The sequence below is a fragment of the Bison bison genome, unplaced genomic scaffold (assembly GCF_000754665.1).
Source record: "Bison bison bison isolate TAMUID 2011002044 unplaced genomic scaffold, Bison_UMD1.0 scf7180017864180, whole genome shotgun sequence".
NCBI lineage: Eukaryota > Metazoa > Chordata > Mammalia > Artiodactyla > Bovidae > Bison > Bison bison.
The window spans coordinates 605330-626565 of NW_011494752.1; the positions used below are offsets into that span (position 1 = coordinate 605330).

The 21236-nt window shown below is 54.0% G+C and overlaps 3 protein-coding genes across 3 annotated transcripts in view; all 3 read right to left on the reverse strand.

The window, feature by feature from the left end:
• Positions 1–2204, reverse strand: part of COASY (CoA synthase) — a 4219-nt gene extending 2015 nt beyond the window's left edge. The window contains exons 1-3 of the mRNA XM_010842510.1: positions 2088–2204; positions 991–1698; positions 164–418 (exon numbers count right to left, since the gene is read on the reverse strand). Of these exons, the coding sequence (XP_010840812.1) occupies positions 164–418; positions 991–1687 (952 nt within the window). The 5' untranslated portion in view covers positions 1688–1698; positions 2088–2204. The remainder of the gene's footprint in view (positions 1–163; positions 419–990; positions 1699–2087) is intronic.
• Positions 2205–10409: 8205 nt separating this feature from the next.
• HSD17B1 (hydroxysteroid (17-beta) dehydrogenase 1) lies at positions 10410–12911 on the reverse strand. Its single transcript, XM_010842511.1, has 6 exons — positions 12236–12911; positions 11955–12122; positions 11631–11810; positions 11356–11449; positions 10750–10927; positions 10410–10660 (listed from the first exon to the last, which is right to left on the reverse strand). Exons 1-6 carry the CDS (start codon positions 12330–12332, stop codon positions 10424–10426), a joined length of 954 nt encoding a protein of 317 aa, XP_010840813.1. The 5' UTR covers positions 12333–12911; the 3' UTR covers positions 10410–10423.
• A 1809-nt stretch (positions 12912–14720) lies between these two features.
• NAGLU (N-acetylglucosaminidase, alpha) overlaps positions 14721–21236 on the reverse strand; it is a gene marked incomplete at its 5' end in the record, with an annotated part of 6748 nt that continues 232 nt past the window's right edge. Inside the window, 5 exons of the mRNA XM_010843101.1 lie at positions 14721–16155; positions 17328–17584; positions 18710–18795; positions 18963–19109; positions 20338–20485. Of these exons, the coding sequence (XP_010841403.1) occupies positions 14951–16155; positions 17328–17584; positions 18710–18795; positions 18963–19109; positions 20338–20485 (1843 nt within the window). The remainder of the gene's footprint in view (positions 16156–17327; positions 17585–18709; positions 18796–18962; positions 19110–20337; positions 20486–21236) is intronic.

Consider the following 21236-nt stretch of genomic DNA (forward strand, 5'->3'; position numbering starts at 1 on the left):
AGGACAAATCTATCACCTCCTCCCCTGCCTACCCCAGAGGTGGAGCTTGCCTCAGAGGGCAAGGTGGGAACCAGTTCCTCCTTGCCTCTTCCCACCACCTTCAGCCCTCTCTTCCCTCCTCTGGGGTCACAGTACTTCCAACAGCCCCCAGTGGCCTTCCCCATCCCCATCCACTCCCTCTGCCAGTTGCCCTCAGGGGTTACATTCTCAAGGCGGAAGCGGTTGACGGCCATCCCCCCACGATAGGTCTCCTCGCTGACCACCAGGAACTCCAGAGAGGGGTCAGAGCCAGCGGGCCCATAGGGGTCGAGCAGGGGGATGATATCAAATGTCAAGGAGGGCTTGATGTCCACCAGGAACTCACTCAGATGTTCCACGCGTTCTGTGTAGGGCTGGAGCAGCTCAGGGAGCAACTTGCCTAGGGAAGGAGCCCAGAACAGCGAGATCTTCTTACCGAGGAGGATGAGGGTGGGCCAGTTTGGGGAAGAGTGTCCCTAAGCATCCTATCTCCAGAGGGGAGGTGGGGGCAGGATGAAGGGGCCTATGAGGAGGAGGCAGCAGGCAAGCACAGTACTGCTGCAGGGGCTGGCACATGTGCAGAGAACTGGCAGTGCCAGGAGGTGTCAGATTAAGAATTCCAAGAGCCAGAGAATTTCTAGAGCCTCCTCTTACTGCCCGTGGCACTGCTACCTACAGCTTACTCATCCATTTATTCCCAGGGGCTCAGACTTTAGGATTCATCACCTGGAGAACTTGTTTATAAGTGCAGATTCTTTGGCTCCACATTTGGGGGATCCTGATTGAATGGTGACTAGACCACACACCAAAAAATCTGCATTTATTCATTTAACATATCCCCTCAGTGCGAACTGAGCCCCAGGCACTGTGACATTTAGGAGGGGTGGGAAGTAATGGATGGGCCCCCTTCCTCAGTCTTGGCCTGCGGGGGGAGGGTTAGACTGCCCGGATCCAGAGTCTCTTGTCACTCACTCTTCAGCAGGTCTTTGTCCGCCACTCCCACCACAAGCTGCTCCTGAGCCAGGATGCACGCGACACTGAGCAACACCTTGTGGGCATTGTGGAGGCGGTCAAAGGTGCCGCCCACAGCCCCCCGCTGGTGGCCACGCACTGGCTGCTTTGCAGACCTGGCCACAGGGGAGGTTGGCCTGATGGTGGAGGGTAAGTGGACGCCCAGGGACCCCGCGGGGGACACTGCAGGCCCGTAATCTGGGTACAGCAACACTGAAGACAGTTGCGGGCAACAGCTGTAACAGCTGGTGGCGTAACGCTCGAGCTGTTGCTTGGCCGGGTTGTACTGGCTTCCGTCCAGGGTCTGGAAGTCAGTCAGGACCACTTCCGGCGGGTGGGCCAGGTTCTGGACTGAGGTGGGTAGGGGAGGGAGACAGCTCTTGGTTCGGATATTTGTCAGCAGAATTCTGACGTCCAGGTGCCTGTGGACATCGGCGCCTGCGTAGAGGTGCGTGATGAAATCGAGAACTTCAAACGTGGCCTGCACGGGGCTGGACTGGGGTTGAGCCGGGCCGCCCAGGCTCATGCCCGGCTGCAGATGTACATACAGCGTGTGATTCACCAGCCGGGCTGCCGAAGACAGGATGGGGGCCAGGCGAGGGGCCAGGGAAGTCAGCGGCGTTGTCAGCACCAGGAGGCCCGACCGGAATACGGCCATCCTTCCCAGGCCTGCGGACAGTCAGGGAGACGAGGCGAGGGTGAATGGGCGTTATGTGTTTGAGGCCGAAAACTGTAGGGGGACTCGGACCCAAGAGAGGGAGACCTGGAGCAGGGACGGGGTTCTCAGTGCCAATCGAGAGGAATCTGGGAAAGGGGACTGGGCTTGGTAAATGGCGCCTCCGGGCTGTGTTCTAATCTCGGTTTTATCATCTCTCAGAGCGGTGAATTCGCTGAATTGAATCAAAATCCTGGGGTGGGGAGAGGAACTGGGCAGGAGCCCCTGCGTCGTAAGACTGGGGATCCAGAAATCCCGGGCGTTCTTGCTGAGCTGCACCAGCATCTTCAAGGAATTGGAGGAGGGGACTAGAAGAGGACACTCAGGCTCGGGTCCTACTTACTGAGACCTCCGGGCTTTGGTTCCACTTGCACTACCACGGAGGCTTCCCCAACCACGACCGGTTAACACAAGTTCCGGAGCTGTGACTCGAAACTACGGAACCTAAGAAAGGCCAAAAATCTCAGCTTTGGTTCGGCGAGGGATTCTCGCGAGATTTTTTATTAGAAGGCAGGCGGGGGCGTGGCGGGGGGGGGGTGCTTGCGGTTGCAAAGGGGCGGAGCTCTGAGGCGTAGGAGGTGCGTGAAAACTTGTTTGCCAAACCCAACCTCACGGAAACCGGGCGGAGTGGGGCAAAGCCGCTGGAGAAGGAAACAGCAACCCACTGCAGTATTCTTGCTTGAAAAATCCTATGGACAGAGGAGCCTGCCGGGCTACACTCCATGGGGTCGCAAAGAGTCGGACACAACTGGAGAGACTTAGCACGCACGCAGGGCAAGGCGGGCTTGAAAGCCTGCTTAACGGGTGCCCTTCAGACTCTGAGAGAAGAGACTGGCTTCAGCCAGGTCACTCGGGAAACAGCGGCAAAGGCGGAACTAACACCTGGCTTTCCTGCTTAATAAATCGCGGGGACAGAGATGGAGGGATGTGTCATAGGGTAGCATTTAAGTTAGGGCTCGGCGTCCCCAGAGCCCTCCTGACGCCCTCCCAATCTAAGGATCTGGTCACGGAACAGTTCTGTCCAAGTCCCCATTTCACAGATGGAAACACTGAGGCCCTGTATGTTCCAGGGACATCTAGGGAGGTAAGGACAGAGGCCATGTGTCGTGGCTCCCGTGCAGTGCTCTCCACATCACCCAGAACCAGTGATATGACAGTTTTCCCGAGAGAGGAGGAAGAAGAGAGCTCTGCGTGTGAGCTCAGTAGAGCTGCCAGAGAATGGTCCCTGTGGGAGGAAGAAAAGGCAGCGGGGCTGGGGGAGGAGACTCAGTGGCGAGAATTTACCATGAGGCTAAAGAGTGCTGGTCTGGGGAAGGAAATGGCCACCCACTCCAGTATTCTTGCCTGGAGAATTCCTTGGACAGAGGAGCCTGGTGGGCCACAGTCCATACGGTCTATAAGAGTCGGACACGACTGAAGTGACTTAGCACACAAAGAGTGCTGGAGAGGCTGGAACTGGTAGTCTTAGCAGCAGCAGCAGCAGCAGCAGTGGGAAGACAAAGCCAAGTTGCCATTAGGAACATTTCAGGTAAATTGTCCAGGGCGATCTCAAAACGGAGGGAAACCAATTTCCAAGATCCACTATAGTAATGTGCTGTGGTTTCTGTTCTCATACTAAATAAATGCTCACTTGCACACTTAATTTTGTTTTTATCATAAAGAGATCTCCCAAAGTGTACAAGCTTCTGGCCTCACAGAACCTGGATCTGGTCCTGAAGTCAATGATGGAAGAGTTTTAGTGCCACAAAGGCCTTGAGACCAGTCTTCTTGCAGAGACATCTTAAGTTGGGTTTTAAAGAGAGGACTCAGGACTTCCCTGGAAGTCCAGTGGTTAAGAATCTGCCTGCAAATGCAGGGGACCGGGTTTGATCCCTGGTCCGGGAAGATTCCACATGCCAAGGGGCAGCTAAGCCCCTGTGCCACAACTACTGAGCCCTTGAGCCTAGAGCCCTTGTTCTGCAACAAGACACCACAATGAGAACCCCATGCATCGCAACTAGAGAGTAGCCCTCGCTCACTGCAACTAGAAAAAGCCCTCACAGCAATGAAGACCCAGTGCAGCCAAAAATAAAACTAAAAAAGAGAGGACCCAGTTGAGGAAGCAAGCCATAAAGACTGTGAGGCAATTCCCTGAAACATCTGGACACACTGTTTCACATGCTTACAGAATCATTGTTGGAGGAGCTCCCGTGACTGCCAATTGACCCTTGAGCTGGAGTTGGGCAATCAGAGGCAGCTCACCCCTCCCGTGTCCTTGGAATGTAGTCTGCCCACGATTCCTCCAGTGGGACCTATTTCAAGCATGCAGCCTTGAGAGGGCACCATGTTGTTGAGACCACCTGGATGGTTTAGGTGACTGAACCCACTTAAGGCCTCTATAGAAACTTGGAGATTCTGGTGGACAGCTGCAGAGATCTACTCTTCTTTCTCCACCATGACAAGCCTTGTGTGTAAGTTCCCTTGCTTTTTAAAAAAACAAACAAACAAACAACTTTTTTAGCCACACTCCATGGCATGTAGCACTGAACTTGCACCCCCTGCACTAGAAGGCTTAGTCTAAACCACTGGATGTCTGGGAAGTTCCCGCTGCTTATTAAACCTGCCACCTTCCAATCTAGAGTGGTTGCCTCTTTCTTTATTCTGGGGGTCTTTGCCCCCAGTTGACAAATCGACGTTGGTGGCAAGCCGACCAGGAGACCGAAGAAATGGACCTTGGCAAAGAAGCACCTGCATGGGAAATCTTGGGACACGCAGGCTGGTCTAGTGAGCTTGTTTGAGGAACCACGCAGGGTGAACCACTGCAAAGGCGGGAGACGAATATCCTTGAGTGGGCTGTAAAGATGGTAAAAGTAACCTGGAAGCTGATGTGGTTTGATCTCATTACTGCCAGGACTGCACAGGAAAATATAAACTGGCCATCCAGTGCTGTGTTGGTTGGCCTGTGGAAAGCCTTAAAACCTGAACAACTGTTCAGACCTGCCCTACCTGCCCCTAAATCCCTGCTGCCATGCCAACCCCAGCAGAGGCCTTGGAGAAACTCCTATTCAAGGTGGGTGCCTTCCATATCCCAGGTTATAGGATGCAGGCCGAGATTGCCTCCAGGTGAGACCCATTGGAGGCAATTGGTTGGAGCTCAACACCGATTGATCTTCCAGAAGTAAAAGGGGACAGCTTCAGTGGATACTGGAGCCAGTATACCTTAATTTCTTTTTCCTTTTTGGCCACACTGCCCAGCTTAGCTTGTGCAATCTTAGTCTCCCAATCAGGGATTGAGCCTGGGCCATGGCAGTGAAAGCCGGAATCCTGACCACTGGACTGCCGTGGAATTCCCCGGACATACTCTAACACATAGTCACCCTCAGAAGTTTTCCAGGCTCCCTCAGTACCACTGAATTACAGAGGGCAAAGAGTTGCAATCAGGAAGGTCCTTTTCACAAAACAAACTGGGCATTCTCCCTGCCCTCACACACACCCTGAAAATATCCAATACAAGGAACATAGTGGTCATTGATATCCTACAAGGTCAAACTCTGCAAACCTCTGTCAGGGAATTCTGCCTCAGTTCAGTTCAGTTCAGTCGCTCAGTCGTGTCTGACTCTGTGACCCCATGATCCGCAGCATGCCAGGCCTCCCTGTCCATCACCAACTCCCGGAGTCCACCCAAACCCATGTCCATCGAGTCGGTGATGCCATCCAACCATATCATTCTCTGTCGTTCCCTTCTCCTCCTGCCCTCAATCCCTCCGAGCATCAGGGTTTTTTCAAAATGAGTCAGCTCTTCACATCAGGTCGCCAAAGTATTGGAGTTTCAGCTTCAGCATCAGTCCCTCCAATGAACACCCAGGACTGATCTCCTTTAGGATGAACTGGCTGGATCTCCTTGGAGTCTAAGGGACTCTCAAGAGTCTTCTCCAACACCACAGTTCAAAAGCATCAATTCTTCGGTGCTCAGCCTTCTTTATAGTCCAACTCTCACATCCATACATGACCACTGGAAAAACCATAGCCTTGACTAGACAGACCTTTGTTGGCAAAGTAATGTCTCTGCTTTTTAATGTGCTGTCTAGGTTGGTCACAGAGAAGGCAATGGCACCCCACTCCAGCACTCTTGCCTGGGAAATCCCATGGATGGAGGAGCCTGGTAGGCTACAGTCCATGGGGTCGCTAAGAGTCGGACACAACTGAGCGACTTCACTTTCATTTTTCACTTTCATGCATTGGATAAGGAAATGGCAACCCACTCCAGTGTTCTTGCCTGGAGAATCCCAGGGACGGGGGAGCCTGGTGGGCTGCCGTCTATGGGGTCGCACAGAGTCGGACACAACTGATGCAACTTAGCAGCAGCAGCAGCAGCAGGTTGGTCATAACTTTGCTTCCAAGGAGTGTCTTTTAATTTCATGGCTGCAATCACCATCTGCAGTGATTTTGGAGCCCAGGAAAAGTCAGCCACTGTGTCCACTGTTTCCCCATCTATTTGCCATGAAGTGATGGGACCAGATGCCATGATCTTAGTTTTCTGAGCTTTAAGCCAACTTTTTCACTTTCTTCTTTCACTTTCATCAAGAGGCTCTTTAGTTCTTCTTCACTTTCTGCCGAAAGGGTGGTGTCATCTGTTTATCTGAGGTTATTGATATTTCTCCCAGCAATGTTGATTCCAGCTTGTGCTTCCTCCAGCCCAGCGTTTCTCATGATGTACTCTGCATATAAGTTAAAAAAGCAGGGTGACAGTGTACAGCCTTGACGTACTCCTTTTCCTATTTGGATCCAGTCTGTTGTTCCGTGTCCAGTTCTAACTGTTGCTTCCTGACCTGCATACAGATTTCTCAAAAGGCAGGTCAGGTGGTCTGGTATTCCTATCTTTCAGAATTTTCCACAGTTTATTGTGATCCACACAGTCAAAGGCTTTGGCATAGTCAATCAGGGTTAAAGTAATCGAACCAGCGATGAAGCAACACCAACTGGGAACGGTAGGGGATGAACAGTAACTGTCAAGTGGGCAGGGCTTAAGGAATTAAACAGAAGAAACTATTCTAGAACTGCACTGCATGGGAATGGTACACCCTGCCCTTAATTCTTTCATCAGCCCGGTACAGTTGCTAAAAAGGCCAGATGGCTCATGGCAGCTGACTGTGGGCCAAGGAGAGTTGAACAAGCCCCCATGCACGTGGCTGTGCCCAACAATGCCACCCCTGCCATCTTAGGAACCTACCATGTAGTACTGGGCTTAGCAAATGCTTTTTTCACTCTACACCTGGCATCAACTTACCTTCATGTGGGAGGAGTGACAATGGACCTTTCAAGGCTTCCCAATGGTCACTTGCACAACCCCTCCACATGTCGTGGGATGGGAGCCCCAGACTTGTCTTTATACTCCTTCCCCACATCAGTAAAATGGCCCATTACATTGATGATATAATGTTAACATATGCAGACTTGCCTCTGCTTCAGGACCTTCTGCAGATGTTGCTGGAACATCAGTGAGGAGAGGATGGGTGGTAAGCTCTCAGAAAATTCAAGGCCCAGACAACCCCATAGAGTTTCGTGTCTCGGAAGCTGTGATCGATAAGTTACAAGCCTTTCCAACTCCTAAGAACAAGAAAGAGGTGCAAGCCTTTGTGGGGGATTTGGAGGGACTTTTATTCCCCACCCGGCCTGGTACCTCCATCCCTTATCCCACCTGGTAAACAGAAAGCACACGTGGGGCTGGGGGTCAGGGCAGCAAGCCACCTTTGAGACAGCAAGAATACCAGTGAAACACATCAAGGCACTGGGCCTCTCCCGGCAGGGACACCATTGGAGTTAGAGGCATCTGTGACTCCAAACACATGGCGGCAGAGACAAGAGAAGGCGAGAGCACCCTAGCTCTGGGTGGGGACAAACCCCAATACACCCCCATAGAGCCTCCTTGCAGTGTACACAGAACACCCCATCAGGTAGAGCCTCTCATGAAAAGAATAGTCTTTCATGGTAAGAACTTCCCTCCCTGTCAAGAGCAGGGTTGAGACTATGTTCTATCAACCCACCTTTGCCAGGATTCAACCCCCACGTTACCTAAGTGGCCATTTGCAACAAAAGGGTACCTTGTGTACCAGTCCACTGTCTCTAGACATTCAAAGTGCTACTTGGCCCTGAGGAATGTGGAGATGCCTCTATACCTGGAGTGGCCCCTGCAGCTCGTAGAGAGGTGTGGTGGGAGCAGGGGTCCCCGCTGGTGCCTGGTATACAGATGGGTCTAACCAGGGCACCCCACCCACTTGGACTGCAGTTGCTATTCTGCCCAACAATGACATCATCTAGATGGAAACAGGAAGGAACTGCAGCAGCCAATGGGCTGAATGCAGAACAGTTGTGCTGTTCTAAACGATTAACCCCTCCGCAACAAGAGAAGCCACTGTAATGAGAAGCCCCTGCTCGCTACAAGTAGAGAAAGTCTGCACACAGCAATGAAGGCCCAGCTGAACCAAAACTAAAACAATGAATTAAAAAAAAAGAATTGCACTTGCGTGCACACACACACACTCACTTGCCTGTACAGTTGGTGAAACGTGAATAAACTCTGGCGATTATAAAAATAAATAAAGGGGTTTACCCTACAGCTTGGACAAGGGGAAGCTGAGAGATGGATAAGCCCTGGTAAGGTCAAGATGTGTGAAGACATTTGTGTTCGTATGCAAGAACCTGAGATGGTCCTCACCGTTTTCCACATTCTGGTTCATAAGGCACTGACATCTCCTAGCAATCAGGAAGCTGATCCCCTGCCTAGGTACAAGCTCTAGAAACTGACCCTTCAGTAGATACAACAGATTGGGTGCATTGAAAAAGCAATCACTGAAGAGCCTGGATGGGATGGCGTATTGCCAAGAATACCCAATTGCCCTTGAAATATAGTGACATGGTTCATGCAGTAACAGCATGACCTATGTGGTCTACACAATGCCCAAAGGAACAGCCAAAGGAGTCAGGGGGCATCCATCGGAGTTCCCAGCCAGTGATGGATTGGTTGTTGAAACATACTCTACTTGGAGTGGACCATGCACCATTAAAAAAGGGAAGAAGGTGGGAATTCCCTGATGGTCCCATGGTTAGGACTCTGCTCTTTCACTGTTGAGGGTGCAGGTTTGACCCCTGGTCAGGGAACTAAGATCCCAAAAGTCACGTGGCCAAAAAACGGAGAGAGAAGATGAAGGTCTGGTCCGGCATACCCAGCACCTCCCACCATGCCCCGTGCTCACATCTGACAGTGCTGCATCCTTGGTCAATGCGCATGGCATGCACAACCAGGTCAAGTACCTAAGCCTGCCGCCGTCTTCTCTTCAGGGCCATGTGAGCGCATTCTGTGCTCACTGTCACAAATCATTAGACTGCGGTCTTTGTTCCCTCCTTTGGCCTGGGGAAAGTTACAGCACACACATGCCCTTACTGACGGCACCTAGCAAGCCTTAAATGATAACCAACAAAGCCTGTCCTGAGGTCTCTAATGAGAAAGCTGTCCTCCAAAATAGGATGCCTCTGGACATTATCGTGCAAGGCGCCTGTGCCATTACCCAGAGTACTGTGTTCGTACCTGACGAGTCCGCTAATGCATCTTCTTTATTAAGCTCCTCCTGGAGCATCCCTACTACTTTCCTCTGTTTGCAACCTCCCCATCTAGTCTCTGTCTCCACCCCTCCTCCAGCCCCAACCTCAGAGGAAATCAGATCGTCTCTGCAACCCTGCAGGCCCTTTCAGTGGCTCCTGCCACTCCAGCTCCTTTTGCGGGCTTCCGGAAGGAGGTCTGCAGCCTCAGCTAGACCTCCTGGTGAGTCAGCTTCTGGGTGGGTCAGGATCCCTCCTGTTGAGTGTTGTCTAGGGCAGGGGGCAAGGAGGGGATGAGTGGGGCTGTTTCCTTTTTGCTCATTTAGCCTTGTTTCTTTTTTACACATCTGGCTTCTACAGGGAAACACAATGACAATAGTAATACCCCTAGTAGTAACAGTGTTAGACAGTGCCTGCTATTAAGACCTCTAATACCAGCACTTTGAGGCACTATCTCAGTTCATTCTTACCACAATCCATGATATGTGTGTGCCTACAGCGCTCAGTTGTGTCTGATTCTTTGTGACTCCATGGACTGTAAGCCCTCCAGGCTCCTCTGTCCATGGAATTCTCCAGGCCAGAGTACTGGAGTGGCTTGTCATTTCCTCCTTCTGGAGATCTTCCTGACCCAGGGACCGAACCAGTGTCTCCTGCATTAGCAGGCGGATTCTTTACCACTGCGCCACCTGAGAAGCCCCCACATAGGTATCATACCCATTTTTCAGGTAAGAAAACAGACTCAGAGAGGTCAGAACGTTGCCTAAGGTTCCGTGACTCTTGGGAGCCACGTTACAAGCCGACTCTCCCCCGCCAGGTCCACCTAACTCCAATGGCTGCAGACACCCCTACGCCAAGAATATAGGGAATGCTCTACCTGCCCTTCGGGGAACTTGAGGCCTGACCTTAGGCTAGCTCTTCCCCTTTCTGGGCCTCGGTTTCCGGAGGTATCACTCGGGCTAACACCGTCTTTCGCGATCATCCACCCACTGTGCGCGCCCGTGGTCACGTAGGTCAGCCCAGTCAAAGCCCCTTTCCGTTACCCAAACGCACCCCACCCCCCGGGGCCGCAAAGGAGAGCGCGGGAGACAGCAGCGGATTAGGCCTTTATTGCGGGGCGAGAGGAGCGCGGAGCTCAGATGCCTCCAGTTTACCGGCTTCTGTCTCCGCCCCGGCGCCGTCGGAGCCCTCGGCGGCCTTGTCGTGGAACGCTGACTTGTGCGCAGCGGCGACGTAGCTGGAGCCGCTGGGGTCAGAGAAGCGCAGCTGCACCAGTGGCAGGAATCGCTCGGTGGTGAAGTAGCGCAGGGCCGGGCGCCGGGCGCGTAGCGCCTGGAGGAAAACCTGCAGCAGCGGGAGGAGGCGCGCTGGCCGGGGACGGGCTGGAGAACCCGGGGGCCACCCCCGCTCCCGCAGTCCTGCTCGGCCCTTACCTCGACCACCTCCTCCGGGTCCTGACCCGCCTCACGTATGACCCTCTCGCAGTGGCGACGGTAGCGGTTGAAGAGGTCGCGAGTCTCGACGTCCGCGCGGTCCAGCATCCCGCCCAGGCCGCCCTCCACCTTCTCGGGGAAGGGGGTGTGCACCGGGCCGCACTCGATGAGGCTCACGCTGCGGGCCGGAGAGCGGCGAGTGAGCGCGGGCGGATGCAAGCCCAGAAGGGAGGGCCAGAGGGGGGCTCGGGCTGCGAGCATTTATTTGAAAGCGGGTTTACAGCCGGAAAAGCGCCCCCACATCCCTTGGAGGTTGTGAGTGAGGCTCTGGCGTCAGAATGCCAACCTGGCCGGGTCACTTAAAACGGTGTGACCTTGGGTCAGTCACCGAGCCTCTCTGGGCCTGAGCTGCCCAATACCGACGCCTCACCAGCAGGGTGGACAGGTGGAACGAGAGGACGCGCGCCAAGCGCCTGTACTGTGCCTGGCGCACAAGCAACGGGAGCCGCACTGGGGAGAATGCCTGAGAGCGGTTCCAACAAGATGGGGTGCTGAGGTTCCCAAAGTCAGGGGTCAGGGGGTCCCCGGGGCAGGGCGGTGACTCACTGGACCCCGAAGGGCTGCAGCAGAATCGCCAGACTCTCGCACAAACCCTCGAGCGCGAACTTGCTGGCGCAGTAAACGGCGTTGAAGGGAAGCGCTGGGAGGGAGAGGAGTCTGCTGGGGCGCGTCCGGGAAGGGGTCCGCGGGGAGGGGCGCCGGAGGGTCCCGGGGCAGCCTCACCAGGCCCCTCCCCTTTTGTTGGACTCCCTCTTCCCCATCGCTCCTGCTGAGCCACCCCCGCCCCGCGCGCCTCTGGCCCTTGGCCGCGTTCCGCTCACCCATCAAGCCGCCTATGCTCCCGGTCACCAATATGCGTCCCGAGCGGCGGCGCTTCATGTCCGGCAGGAAGGCCTGCAGCATCCGCACGGTCCCCGTTAGGTTCACGTCCAGCACGGCGTCCACGCTGCCCTCCTTGTGTGCCTCCAGCGGCCCCACCAGGCCCCGGCCTGCGTTACACACTGCGGGGAGAGAGACCCGACCCTGCCGCCTCACGCACGGCCCTCCTTCCCGCCCGTCCCCCCAGTGCTCCGTGGGCTTCGGGACATCTTGGTTTGGACACAGAGTGAAGAAGGCTCTCGGGCTTGTTTTGCCGGGAGGCTCACCCAGCACGTCCACGCGGCCCTCGGTCACGCGTGCCTGGGCAGCGGCTATGGAATCTGCATCCCTCACGTCCAGCTGCAACGTCTCCAGGGAGCCGGGAAGGCACCCTCGGGACTGGGCGGCCTCCAACAGTGGGCCTTGTGACGCCAGGTCCCTCATCGTGGCATACACTGGAGGTTCAGGGAGAGGACAAGGCTCTGAATTCCGGTCTTTCAGCCTTACTTAGGCCCCCTTAGGTCGGGAAGGAGTTGCTTCTTTCTCTCCACCCCGTTCCATCAGGTACCTTTGAAGCTCTGGGACGCGTCGGACGCCAGTCGCAGGGCCAGGTGTAGGCCAATGCCGGAGGAACAGCCGGTGATGAGTACCACAGTGCGGTCCATTGGGATGTGCGCAGGGAGAGATCCCGGATATGCTGGGCTCTGGTCTCCGGGGATGGATATCACCTGCTTCGCTCCGCCCCTGCCCTCCAGGGTCCCCACCCCTTTATTATGTCTGCAGCACAATCTCAAGGCTGAGCCCTCCTGTGGGTCCCTGGCCTGCTCTCCAGGTCAAGGCAGAGAAGAGGGCCCCTGGCTTAGAAAGCCCCTTCTTTAAGTTGTTAGTCAGAGGGAGGGTGAAGTTTTGCACACAGGAGGTATGAAGCTCCCATGTGGGCGCTGAGTGCCCTGGGCAGATCTTGCCTTGGCAAGCCTCTGTCCCAGCAAGCCTCTGTACCACAGGGACAATTTTTTGCCAAAGTTAGCGGCTGAGGGTGTGAAAGTGTTTTGGAAGGGTATTCTTGGTTCAAAGGTCAGGTGTGTATATGTGTGTTCAGTTGCTGGGTGGTGTCTGACTCTTTGCCACCCCATGGACTGTAACTAGCCAGGCTCCTCTGTCCATGGAATTCTCCAGGAGTGGGTTGCATTTCCTACTCCAGGGGATCTTCTTGACCCAGGGATCCAACCCATGTCTCTTGTGTCCCCTGCATTGGCAGGTGGATTCTTTACCATTACGCCACCCGGGAAGCCTCAAAGATAGGAGTTAGTATTAAAGCTGAGGAAGCTTGGTGGCTGAGTGAGCCAGGAAGCAGCCTGATCTGGCTTTGACTGGTGAGGGATGTAATCCAACCTTGGAGGGAGTGAACACACATGCCTCGGAGCAACAAAGCCCGGGAGCCACAACCACTGAGCTCATGTGCCCTAGAGTCCTTGCTCTGCAACAAGAGAGGTGACTACAGTGAGAAGCCCGTCACTGGAACTGGAGAATAACCCCCATGACAGAAACTAGAGAAAAGTTCACACAGCAATAGACCCAGCACAGCCAAAAAAGAAAAAGTCACACCAGCAGAAAAATGTCAAATAGTTCAGCTAGACACAGTCTCTTAAGATTCTGTATGTCCTGGCACTTTAGAAATGATATGCCACTGATGTAAGATTCACTTTTTTCATTTTTTTCAATATTTTATCAATATAAAACTACTGCCACATCCTTTGGAATTCCCAGGTGGCTCAGTGCCTGCCAATGCAGGAGATGCAGGAGATTCATGTTTGATCCTTGGGTAGGGAAGATCCACAGGAAGAGGAAATGGCAACCCACTCCAATATTGTTGCCTGGAGAATACCATGGACAGAGGAGCCAGGGGGGCTACGGTCCATGGGGTGGCAGAGTCGGACTTGACTAAGCACGTGTGAGCGCGCCATATCCTTACACTTTCTTCTTCAACTAGGAGTGTTCTCAAATCTTAAAGTGTTCTTGGGACTTCTCTGGTGGTCCAGTGGCTAAGACTCCTGCTTCCAATGCAGAGGGCCTGGGTTCAGTCCCTGGTCAAGGAACTAGAATCCACATGCCACAACTAAGAGTTTGCATGCTATGACTAAAGACCTCACACGCCGCAAGGAAGACGGAAGATCTTCCATGTCACAGCTAAGACCCAGGGTAGCCAAATAAATAAATTTTAAAAATTAAAGTATTCTGTTTCTCATCATTAGCAAATGTTTTAGCTTTCTAAATATTTGTATTTAATGGTTGCTTCTAGGGTTTTGTTTTTGCAGTTTAGAAACTCTTAGGAATATAAGGACTTATCCCTTCTGCTTGAAACAGCAGGGGTGAACACTAACCAGACTAGCCTAAGTGAAAAATGAAAAGATTCTTCACTAAGCACAGTGATAACCTGATATAAGTTAGATTTGGAAGGAATGTTTTAATTACCTCTTCTAGCCTGAATACATGAATTCTTTCAGATCAGGAAAGACTAGACAAAGCAGCAGCAGCTGATTATAATTTGGTTTATGGTCTGTCAGATGTTCTGTGATAGGAAATCTAAAATGACGGTTAAAGGGGAAAAAAGTTCCATAAAATTTGCTGTAAGCGATATAGAGGCTTGTTTTCTGAAGTATTCTTATAAGAAAAACAAGTATTTGTAAAAATGGTTTCCGTGTCAAGTATTTGTCAATTAAAGCTGAACTGTATTCTATCCTTGTAATATTTCATTATTTTGAAAGATTTATATAATCAATTCTGGATGTATGACCAATAAAACTAATAAAACACTGAGGAAGCCAAGGCAAGCGGGCAGGGAGACCTGACCTCACCAGCGCCCAGGCTACAGACCAGAGTCCTCGCTGGCATCATGACATTGACATTCTTTTTTTGTTTTTGCTGTGCCACATGGCATGTGGGATCTTAGTTCCCTGACCAGGGATGGAACCTGCACCCCCTACAGTGGAAACAAGGAGTCTTAACCACTGGACCGCAAGAAGTCCAGCACTGACATTCTGACACACCCATCCAGGTGATTTACCAGTTTATTAAGTTGTATTAAAACAGTACTTTGATCCCGAATTTGGGATGTGGGGGAAGGCAGCTCAGCCCCTCCAGATAGTCCGCGCCTGACCCCATGGGTCAGTGAGTTCCTTCACTCAGGCCTGCGGTGCTCCTGTGACACCTGCCCAGCCCCAGGCCCTGGAAACCTGCTCAGGTTTGGAGTCTGGGGAGAAGGTGGCTTGAGAGTGGTTAATTGTCAGAAGGAGACAGCCCGGGGGTAATATTTGAGGAACAGCTTCTTGACCAGGTCCACTGTGTCTCCTTCAGGCTGACTAGGATATCTCCTTGTGCCAAGGACAAAGGTCTGTTCGAGTTGGAAGGCGTTCCTGTCAAACTGGTGCTGCTGGAAGGGGACACCCTGGACCAGGCTCTCCACCAGCGTCTCTGTGAAGAGCCGCCAGCGGGGGGCATAGTAGTCAGCCACCAGTCCTGCCAGCTGCTTGTTGGCGTAGTCTAGGATGTTGCCCTCTGGCCCCCACAGGGTCAGCTGGTAGCGGCTGTTCTGCTCATAGAAATGGGCCTCAGTCTCACTGACTGCTGCCTGTCGGGCCTGCTCCAGCCAGCTGCCCAGCAGGAAGTGGCAGTCACTGGCCAGCACCTGGTCAAGGGCAGGCAGGAGCTCATAGGCCAGGATGCCTCCTGCCCTCGTCAGGGGAACCAGCTCCTTCTTCAGATAGGCGGTCCTCATCTCTTCGTAGTACAAGCTGACCAGCTCCTGGACTGCCTGGCGGGTCACGTCTACCAGGTCATAGCGGAAGGCTGGGCTGCTGGCCAGGGTGGAGGTGGCTGTCAGCAGCAGCCGCCAGGCTTCAAATACATCTGATCGGTTGTACCAGACAGTGGTGACCATCTGTAGGGATGGTCGCCTGACCAGTGGGCTGTGATTGTGTCCCCGGCACTCCTTGCCCGAGCAGTTGTAGACACTTCTTAGCAGCAGCCGCCACGCTGCCTCTGCATCCCCATGGGAAACCCCATACCGCCGGGCTGCAAAGCTGGTCACCCAGGCCCCCAAATCGGCCACTGGGTCCTTCTGCCAGCCCAGCTCGGCCATGAGGGCGTAGACCACCTCGTTCTGGCCGATGCCCTCGGGGGCCATGCCCGTGCCTACCATGGTGGAGTTAGGGAAGTGGCGGGCAGTTGTGGGGCCTTGGTTCACAGACTCCAGGGCCCCGAACAGGCCATGGTTGCCCCCGAAGTTATGCAGCATGCACCAGATGAAGGGCTGGCCCTGGAAGGAGGCTGTGCGGACGTACACGGGCTGGCTCTCAGCGAACAGGTCCAGAACGAGGAGGCGGCCACGGGGCACGGCACCCAGCACAGCCGCCACCTGGGCGGGCCCCCAGAACTCAGGCTGGTGCTGGAAGAGCCAGCCTTGGAGCAGCCACACAGCATCAGGGTCCACTGTGGGAGGCAGAGGACAGGAGGGTGATGAGAGGAGAGGGGGGGCACGGAGTATTCACCCCACTTTACAGATGAAGAAACAGAGGTCCAGAGAAGTTAAATGACTCTATCACACTCTGTCATGTCCCTGTAAATCATCTCCCCACCCGCGTTATCAGGACATTTCATCACACATACCCTTCCCCTGGGACTACCAGTTGAGTACTGCAAAGCTTCAGGGAGCATCAGAATTACCCAGAGGCCTGGGCCCCAGCCCCCCTCATTCTGATTCAGGAGATGGGGGAGGTTGAGAACCTGCAATCCAACAGGCCCTGGGGTGACGCTGCTGGTCCCAGACCACACTTGGAGCACCGCTGCTCAAGGAAGCCTGAGCCAATTCACCCCAATCTGCCCCTTCCCAGCTGACACAGAGGCCTCCCCAAGCCATCCCTGACCTGGCCCTTCTCCTGCCCTCCCTTGTTAGTGGCTGGGAGGAGTGCTGTGTTCCTATCTGTGTACCAGGAAGGGCACCTTATTGATTGGGGGCACATCTCTAACCTCTAGCCTACCAGCATACACATGTGTTAAGCCACTTATTTATGTCCAACTCTTGGCAACCCTGTGGACTGTAGCCCTCCAGGCTCCTCTGTCCATGGAATTCTCCAGGCAAGAATACTGGAGAGGATATGCACACCTTCCTCCAGGGGATCTTCCCAACCCAGGGATTGAACCTGTTATCTCTCGTGTCTCCTGCATTGGCAGGCAGGATCTTTATCACTAACGCCACCTGAGAAGCCCTCAGCATGGAGGTAGAGACCAAATAGAATATTTTCAATGGTCAGCACTTAATGACACTTTACTCTGGGCCGGGCATCAGTCTATTTATGAGCGAGCCCCTTTTGTAGATGAAGCAGCCGAGGTACTGGGAGGGAGGGGAGCTGCTGCAAGTCTCGCAGGCAGGAAGTGGCAGGGCCAGTGAGGGAGCAGGGTGTCCGCTCCAGGGCTCACCTCTCAATCACAGCGTGACTAAATGAGATGATGTTTGTGTACAAGTGCTTGGGAAATGGTAAAGTGCTGTGTGTCACAGTGAGGTGTTACAATTCCCCATCCCTCCTCCCAACCCCCTGACCTCTGCCACCTCCATCTCGAGGGCCCAGGGGACTTCCCTTTCTCACCTCCCACTGGCACCGTACCTGCGGTCATGGCCTGGTAGACAGCAGCGGTGGCTGCAGCCAGGTAAGAGGGCTCCGAGGACGGGGGCTGCATCTCGTTGAAAGTGTCAGCCCCGTAGATGTGGTCCGTGCCAAACTCTTTGGTCAGCTCCCGCAGGAAGAGGCTCCCCACGAGGGGGAAGAGAGGATCTTCTGGAGCCAGGAGGAAGGAGCAGGAGTAGGAGCAGTTGAAATGGCCCCAGTTGCCCATCTGGGTGACATTGACCTGAGGGAACACCCTAGTGCGGGGGAGGGGGTGACAGTTCAGACATTTACAGTCTGAGGCCGATGCAGTCCTTTCCTCCAGCCTCACTGACACCTGCCGTTCTGGGAGCCCTCATGCCTCTGGGCCTTTGCCCATGCTGTGCCCTGGGCCTGGAGCTCTCGCTTCCTCCCTCCCTGCTGATGCATCTGGTTACTCCTTGACATCCTTTTCGTGTCCCGTCTGGAAAGCTTTGGCTGTCTCTCCTCCTCCCACAGAGGATGAGATGGTTGGATGGCATCACCAACCAATGGACATGAGTTTAAGCAAACTCCAGGAGATAGTGAACGCCAGGGAAGGGAAGTCTGGCCTTCTGCAGTCCACAGGGTGGCAAAGGGTCGGACAGGACTGAGTGACGGAACAACAAGAAGCCCTTCCCTATGGCTTAAATAAATGATACCACCTCTGCGCTGAGCCCTTGCTGCTCCTCTCTTCCCCAAGCAGAAGTGACCTTGATGGAGAATTGGGCCACATCCATTCCTTATCACTGGGTTGTATCCCCCTGGCAACGTGTCTCCCACCAGGAGCAGGGTCTCTGTGCACCTTCGTGGCTGCATCCCTAGCCCCCAGCCCAGGGCCTGCTCTGGCAGCCCCAGACAGTCTGACAAACGTCGGCTAAATGTACGAATGAGTTTCTTGCCGCCGAGCTGAGAAGGCCAAGGAGTGGCCAGTGGGGCCAGCAGCATGTGCTGAGCGCTGAGGGCAGTGGGAACCAGGCACTTATAGGCCCAAGGAAGGTGATAACTGATGCTGGGGGCCCCTGGCAAGGCTTCCTGAAGGAGAGGAGGTCTCAGTTGGGCCTTGAAGAAATTGACCAGCCACAGTTGAGGATGTGTATAGCACAGAGGAGCAGAGGAGCACCCCTACCATCACTAAGAGCTGCCATTTGCTAAGACTCTGTGCCAAGCCATACATATATTTTACAAGTGAGGAAACTGAGGCCCAGAGCAGTCAAGGTCACATGGCTAGTCAGTAACAGAACTAGGAATCAAGCCCAGGCCTACATCCAGAGCTTGAGTTTTTCTTCAAATAGTGTCTCGCAGGGGAACATAAATTCTCTCTCTGAGCTGAATGGGGAGGGGGTGGGGGTGGGGTACATCACCTGGTGAGAGCCTTGGGGACATGCCCTGCAAATGCCGGCAGCACAGGGATCATACCAAACGAGCGCATCCGGTCAAGGATTCGATGCTGGGAGGAACAGAAGGGGTGGTGGTGAGCATGCCCGCCGCCCCCACACCCCGCCCCGCCAGGGGGAGGTCTCCTCTCTCCCAAGGCACACAGAGTCCCCCTACTCCCACCCCAGACCTGTGACTATCCAGCATTAGTTCTGCCCCTTCCATTCTCCATCCTTTTACCTGCAGGTAAAGCTGCTTGAGGTGCCAGGATGGGGGCAGGGGGCCACTCCAGGTGTGCAAGTTGCCCATGCGCCCCCAGGCCAGGAAGGCAGGACCAGTGAAGTATTCGTCAATCTCTGTCTGGGTCAGACCCAAGGCCAGATACACCTGAGGAGGAAGGCAAGCCCCACACATATAAATCACTCATCTCTATTCATTGATTCATTCACTCGACAAACACACATCCCTCTCTTCTCTGTGCCCTAGAGTTCCTAAGACAAGCTCTGATCCCTGCCTGCAAGGAGCCCACAGTCCAGAAGAAATAGATCAGTTAGCAGGTGAGTTTGCGAATGTCACTCTTGGTGCATAGGTGGGGTGAGGCACAGAGGGGTTCTCCCTCAAATGGGGAAGGGGCTTAGAAGGCTTCATGGAGCAAGCAGCCTAGCATGATGGGTGAGGGCAGCTCTGCAAGGAGCTTAAGCAGCCCCAGGTGCAGCCAGAGCTCTCAGGGCTCAGCCATGGAAGCTCCCAGGCTGGGCAGAGCCTGATGGTAACAGGGAACTCCTGGGTGTGTTCAAAGTTGAAGGTCTCCCCTAGATTCACATTTCAGAAATGACACTCTGGTACAACTCTGAGAGCCAGGAGTCTTGTTTTGAAAGGAAAATATTTCTTAAGAGAGCTCTCTAAGTGCTAATGACCAGGAGGTCACTAAAGAAGTGTAATTTATGCATGTCTCAGCCAGAATGGAATTTGACTTTTTAATCTGATCAAGTCATCCAAAAGGCCTCCTAGAAACTCAAGATACTTATCAGGCCTTTACCCTAAAATAACTTGCAATCAATGTCTGTCAGTCACAATTCCCATCAGGGAACTTCTAACAGTCTCATGGCTTCCAAAAAAAAGCCCCTACTTCTCTTTCTCAGAGCACTCTTTCAGGTATCTGAGCCTGTGTTTCCCAAATGGCAATTAGTAAAGTCTCCCAAATAAACTCTTCTTATATGCAGCCTCTTGCATTATTTTTTGGTTGATGCTCTTCAGAGGCTGTGGTGGGCAGGCGACCAAGGAGAGGAGACTGAGAGCCTGAACTGGCGCCATGAAGAAGGATGGAGAGGAAGAGGACAAGGCAAAGCAATAGCTGCTAATGAAACAGAATCCAGAGAAGCAGCTGACTGACCCAGGTGGGGTGGGGAGACAGGGAAACCTGGCTTCTTAATGTTTACTGGGGGTGCTGGGGTCCAGCCCTGGGGAAGTCCTCCCATGAGTGTGTCTCAACCATGGAAGCTGGGAGGCTGGAGCCATCACTCCTGCTACCAACACTTCTGGAGCCCTAGTCTCTGTGCCAGATACTGAGCTGATGTGGGGCAGGCAGGACACCTGGGGTGTGGTTGGCACCCACCCGCTGCCAGATGGCCTCCTGGCCGCTCCAGGCCAGCGCCAGGTTGATTCCATTCAGCGCCATCCAGTCGATCTCCTGCTCCCAGCGGGCCCAGTCCCACCACAGGAAGGAGTAGCTTTGTGTGCACACATTCTGGTAATAGCGGTACCTGCAGGCAGGGGCAGGAGCTGGGGCACGGCCCTAGGGGCAAAGAGGAGGTCTCTCAGCCCTAAGGGTACACAATCGGGGGAAGACCTGGGGGAGCAGCTTGCCCTGCCACCCCAGATGGAGCCCAGAGAGGAGTGACTCCGGGTGTGGCCTCTAGACTACTGCTTCACTCCGGGATCCAACCCAGATGCAGCAGACACTCTGAGGCTTGAGCTTCCGAAGTGTCCACCCACCTATCCCCAGCACTCAGCTCTCTAGCCTCCCAGATATCTGAGAGGGCACATTCCATTTTCATTCCTACTCTGGGTACAGTGTGCCCCTGCCCTGTAAGGGGGATCCCTTTCCCCAAAGTCTAATGGGGAGACAGCTGTGTGAACCCATCATCTCAGGACAGTGGGGCAAGCGCTCGAGCAGAGGCCTGTGCCAGGCTGGGTATCACTTCTCAGGGAGCATCTTCGAAGAGAGGGTGGGGTAGGAACGGAACAGCATTTGCTGCTCACCGATCGTGCACCACAAATTCTACACCCCGCACCGTGCAAATCATCACAATAAGAAAGGCACCACTGCATGGTAGAGGTCATTGTTTCCACTTTTCCGTTGTTTCCCGCTGAGGCTCAGAGAGGCCAAGTGACTTACTCAAGGATACTCAGCTTTTAGAATCAGAGCTGGAGTCTGAAGCCAGTGCTTGCTAGCAGCCGGGCACTGGGGCGGGGCGGGGACTTCGGCCCGACGGGGCGCCCCTGGCGGGGGGA

Coding starts and splice junctions, on each gene's coding strand:
- HSD17B1 (XM_010842511.1), bottom strand. CDS start 12,332: ATGGACCGCACTGTGGTACTCATCACCGGCTGTTCCTCCGGCATTGGC. Junction 11,450..11,630: donor GAGCATAGGCGGCTTGATGG/GTGAGCGGAACG, acceptor TCTCCCTCCCAG/CGCTTCCCTTCAACGCCGTT. Junction 10,928..11,355: donor CTGCAGCCCTTCGGGGTCCA/GTGAGTCACCGC, acceptor TCCGGCCCGCAG/CGTGAGCCTCATCGAGTGCG.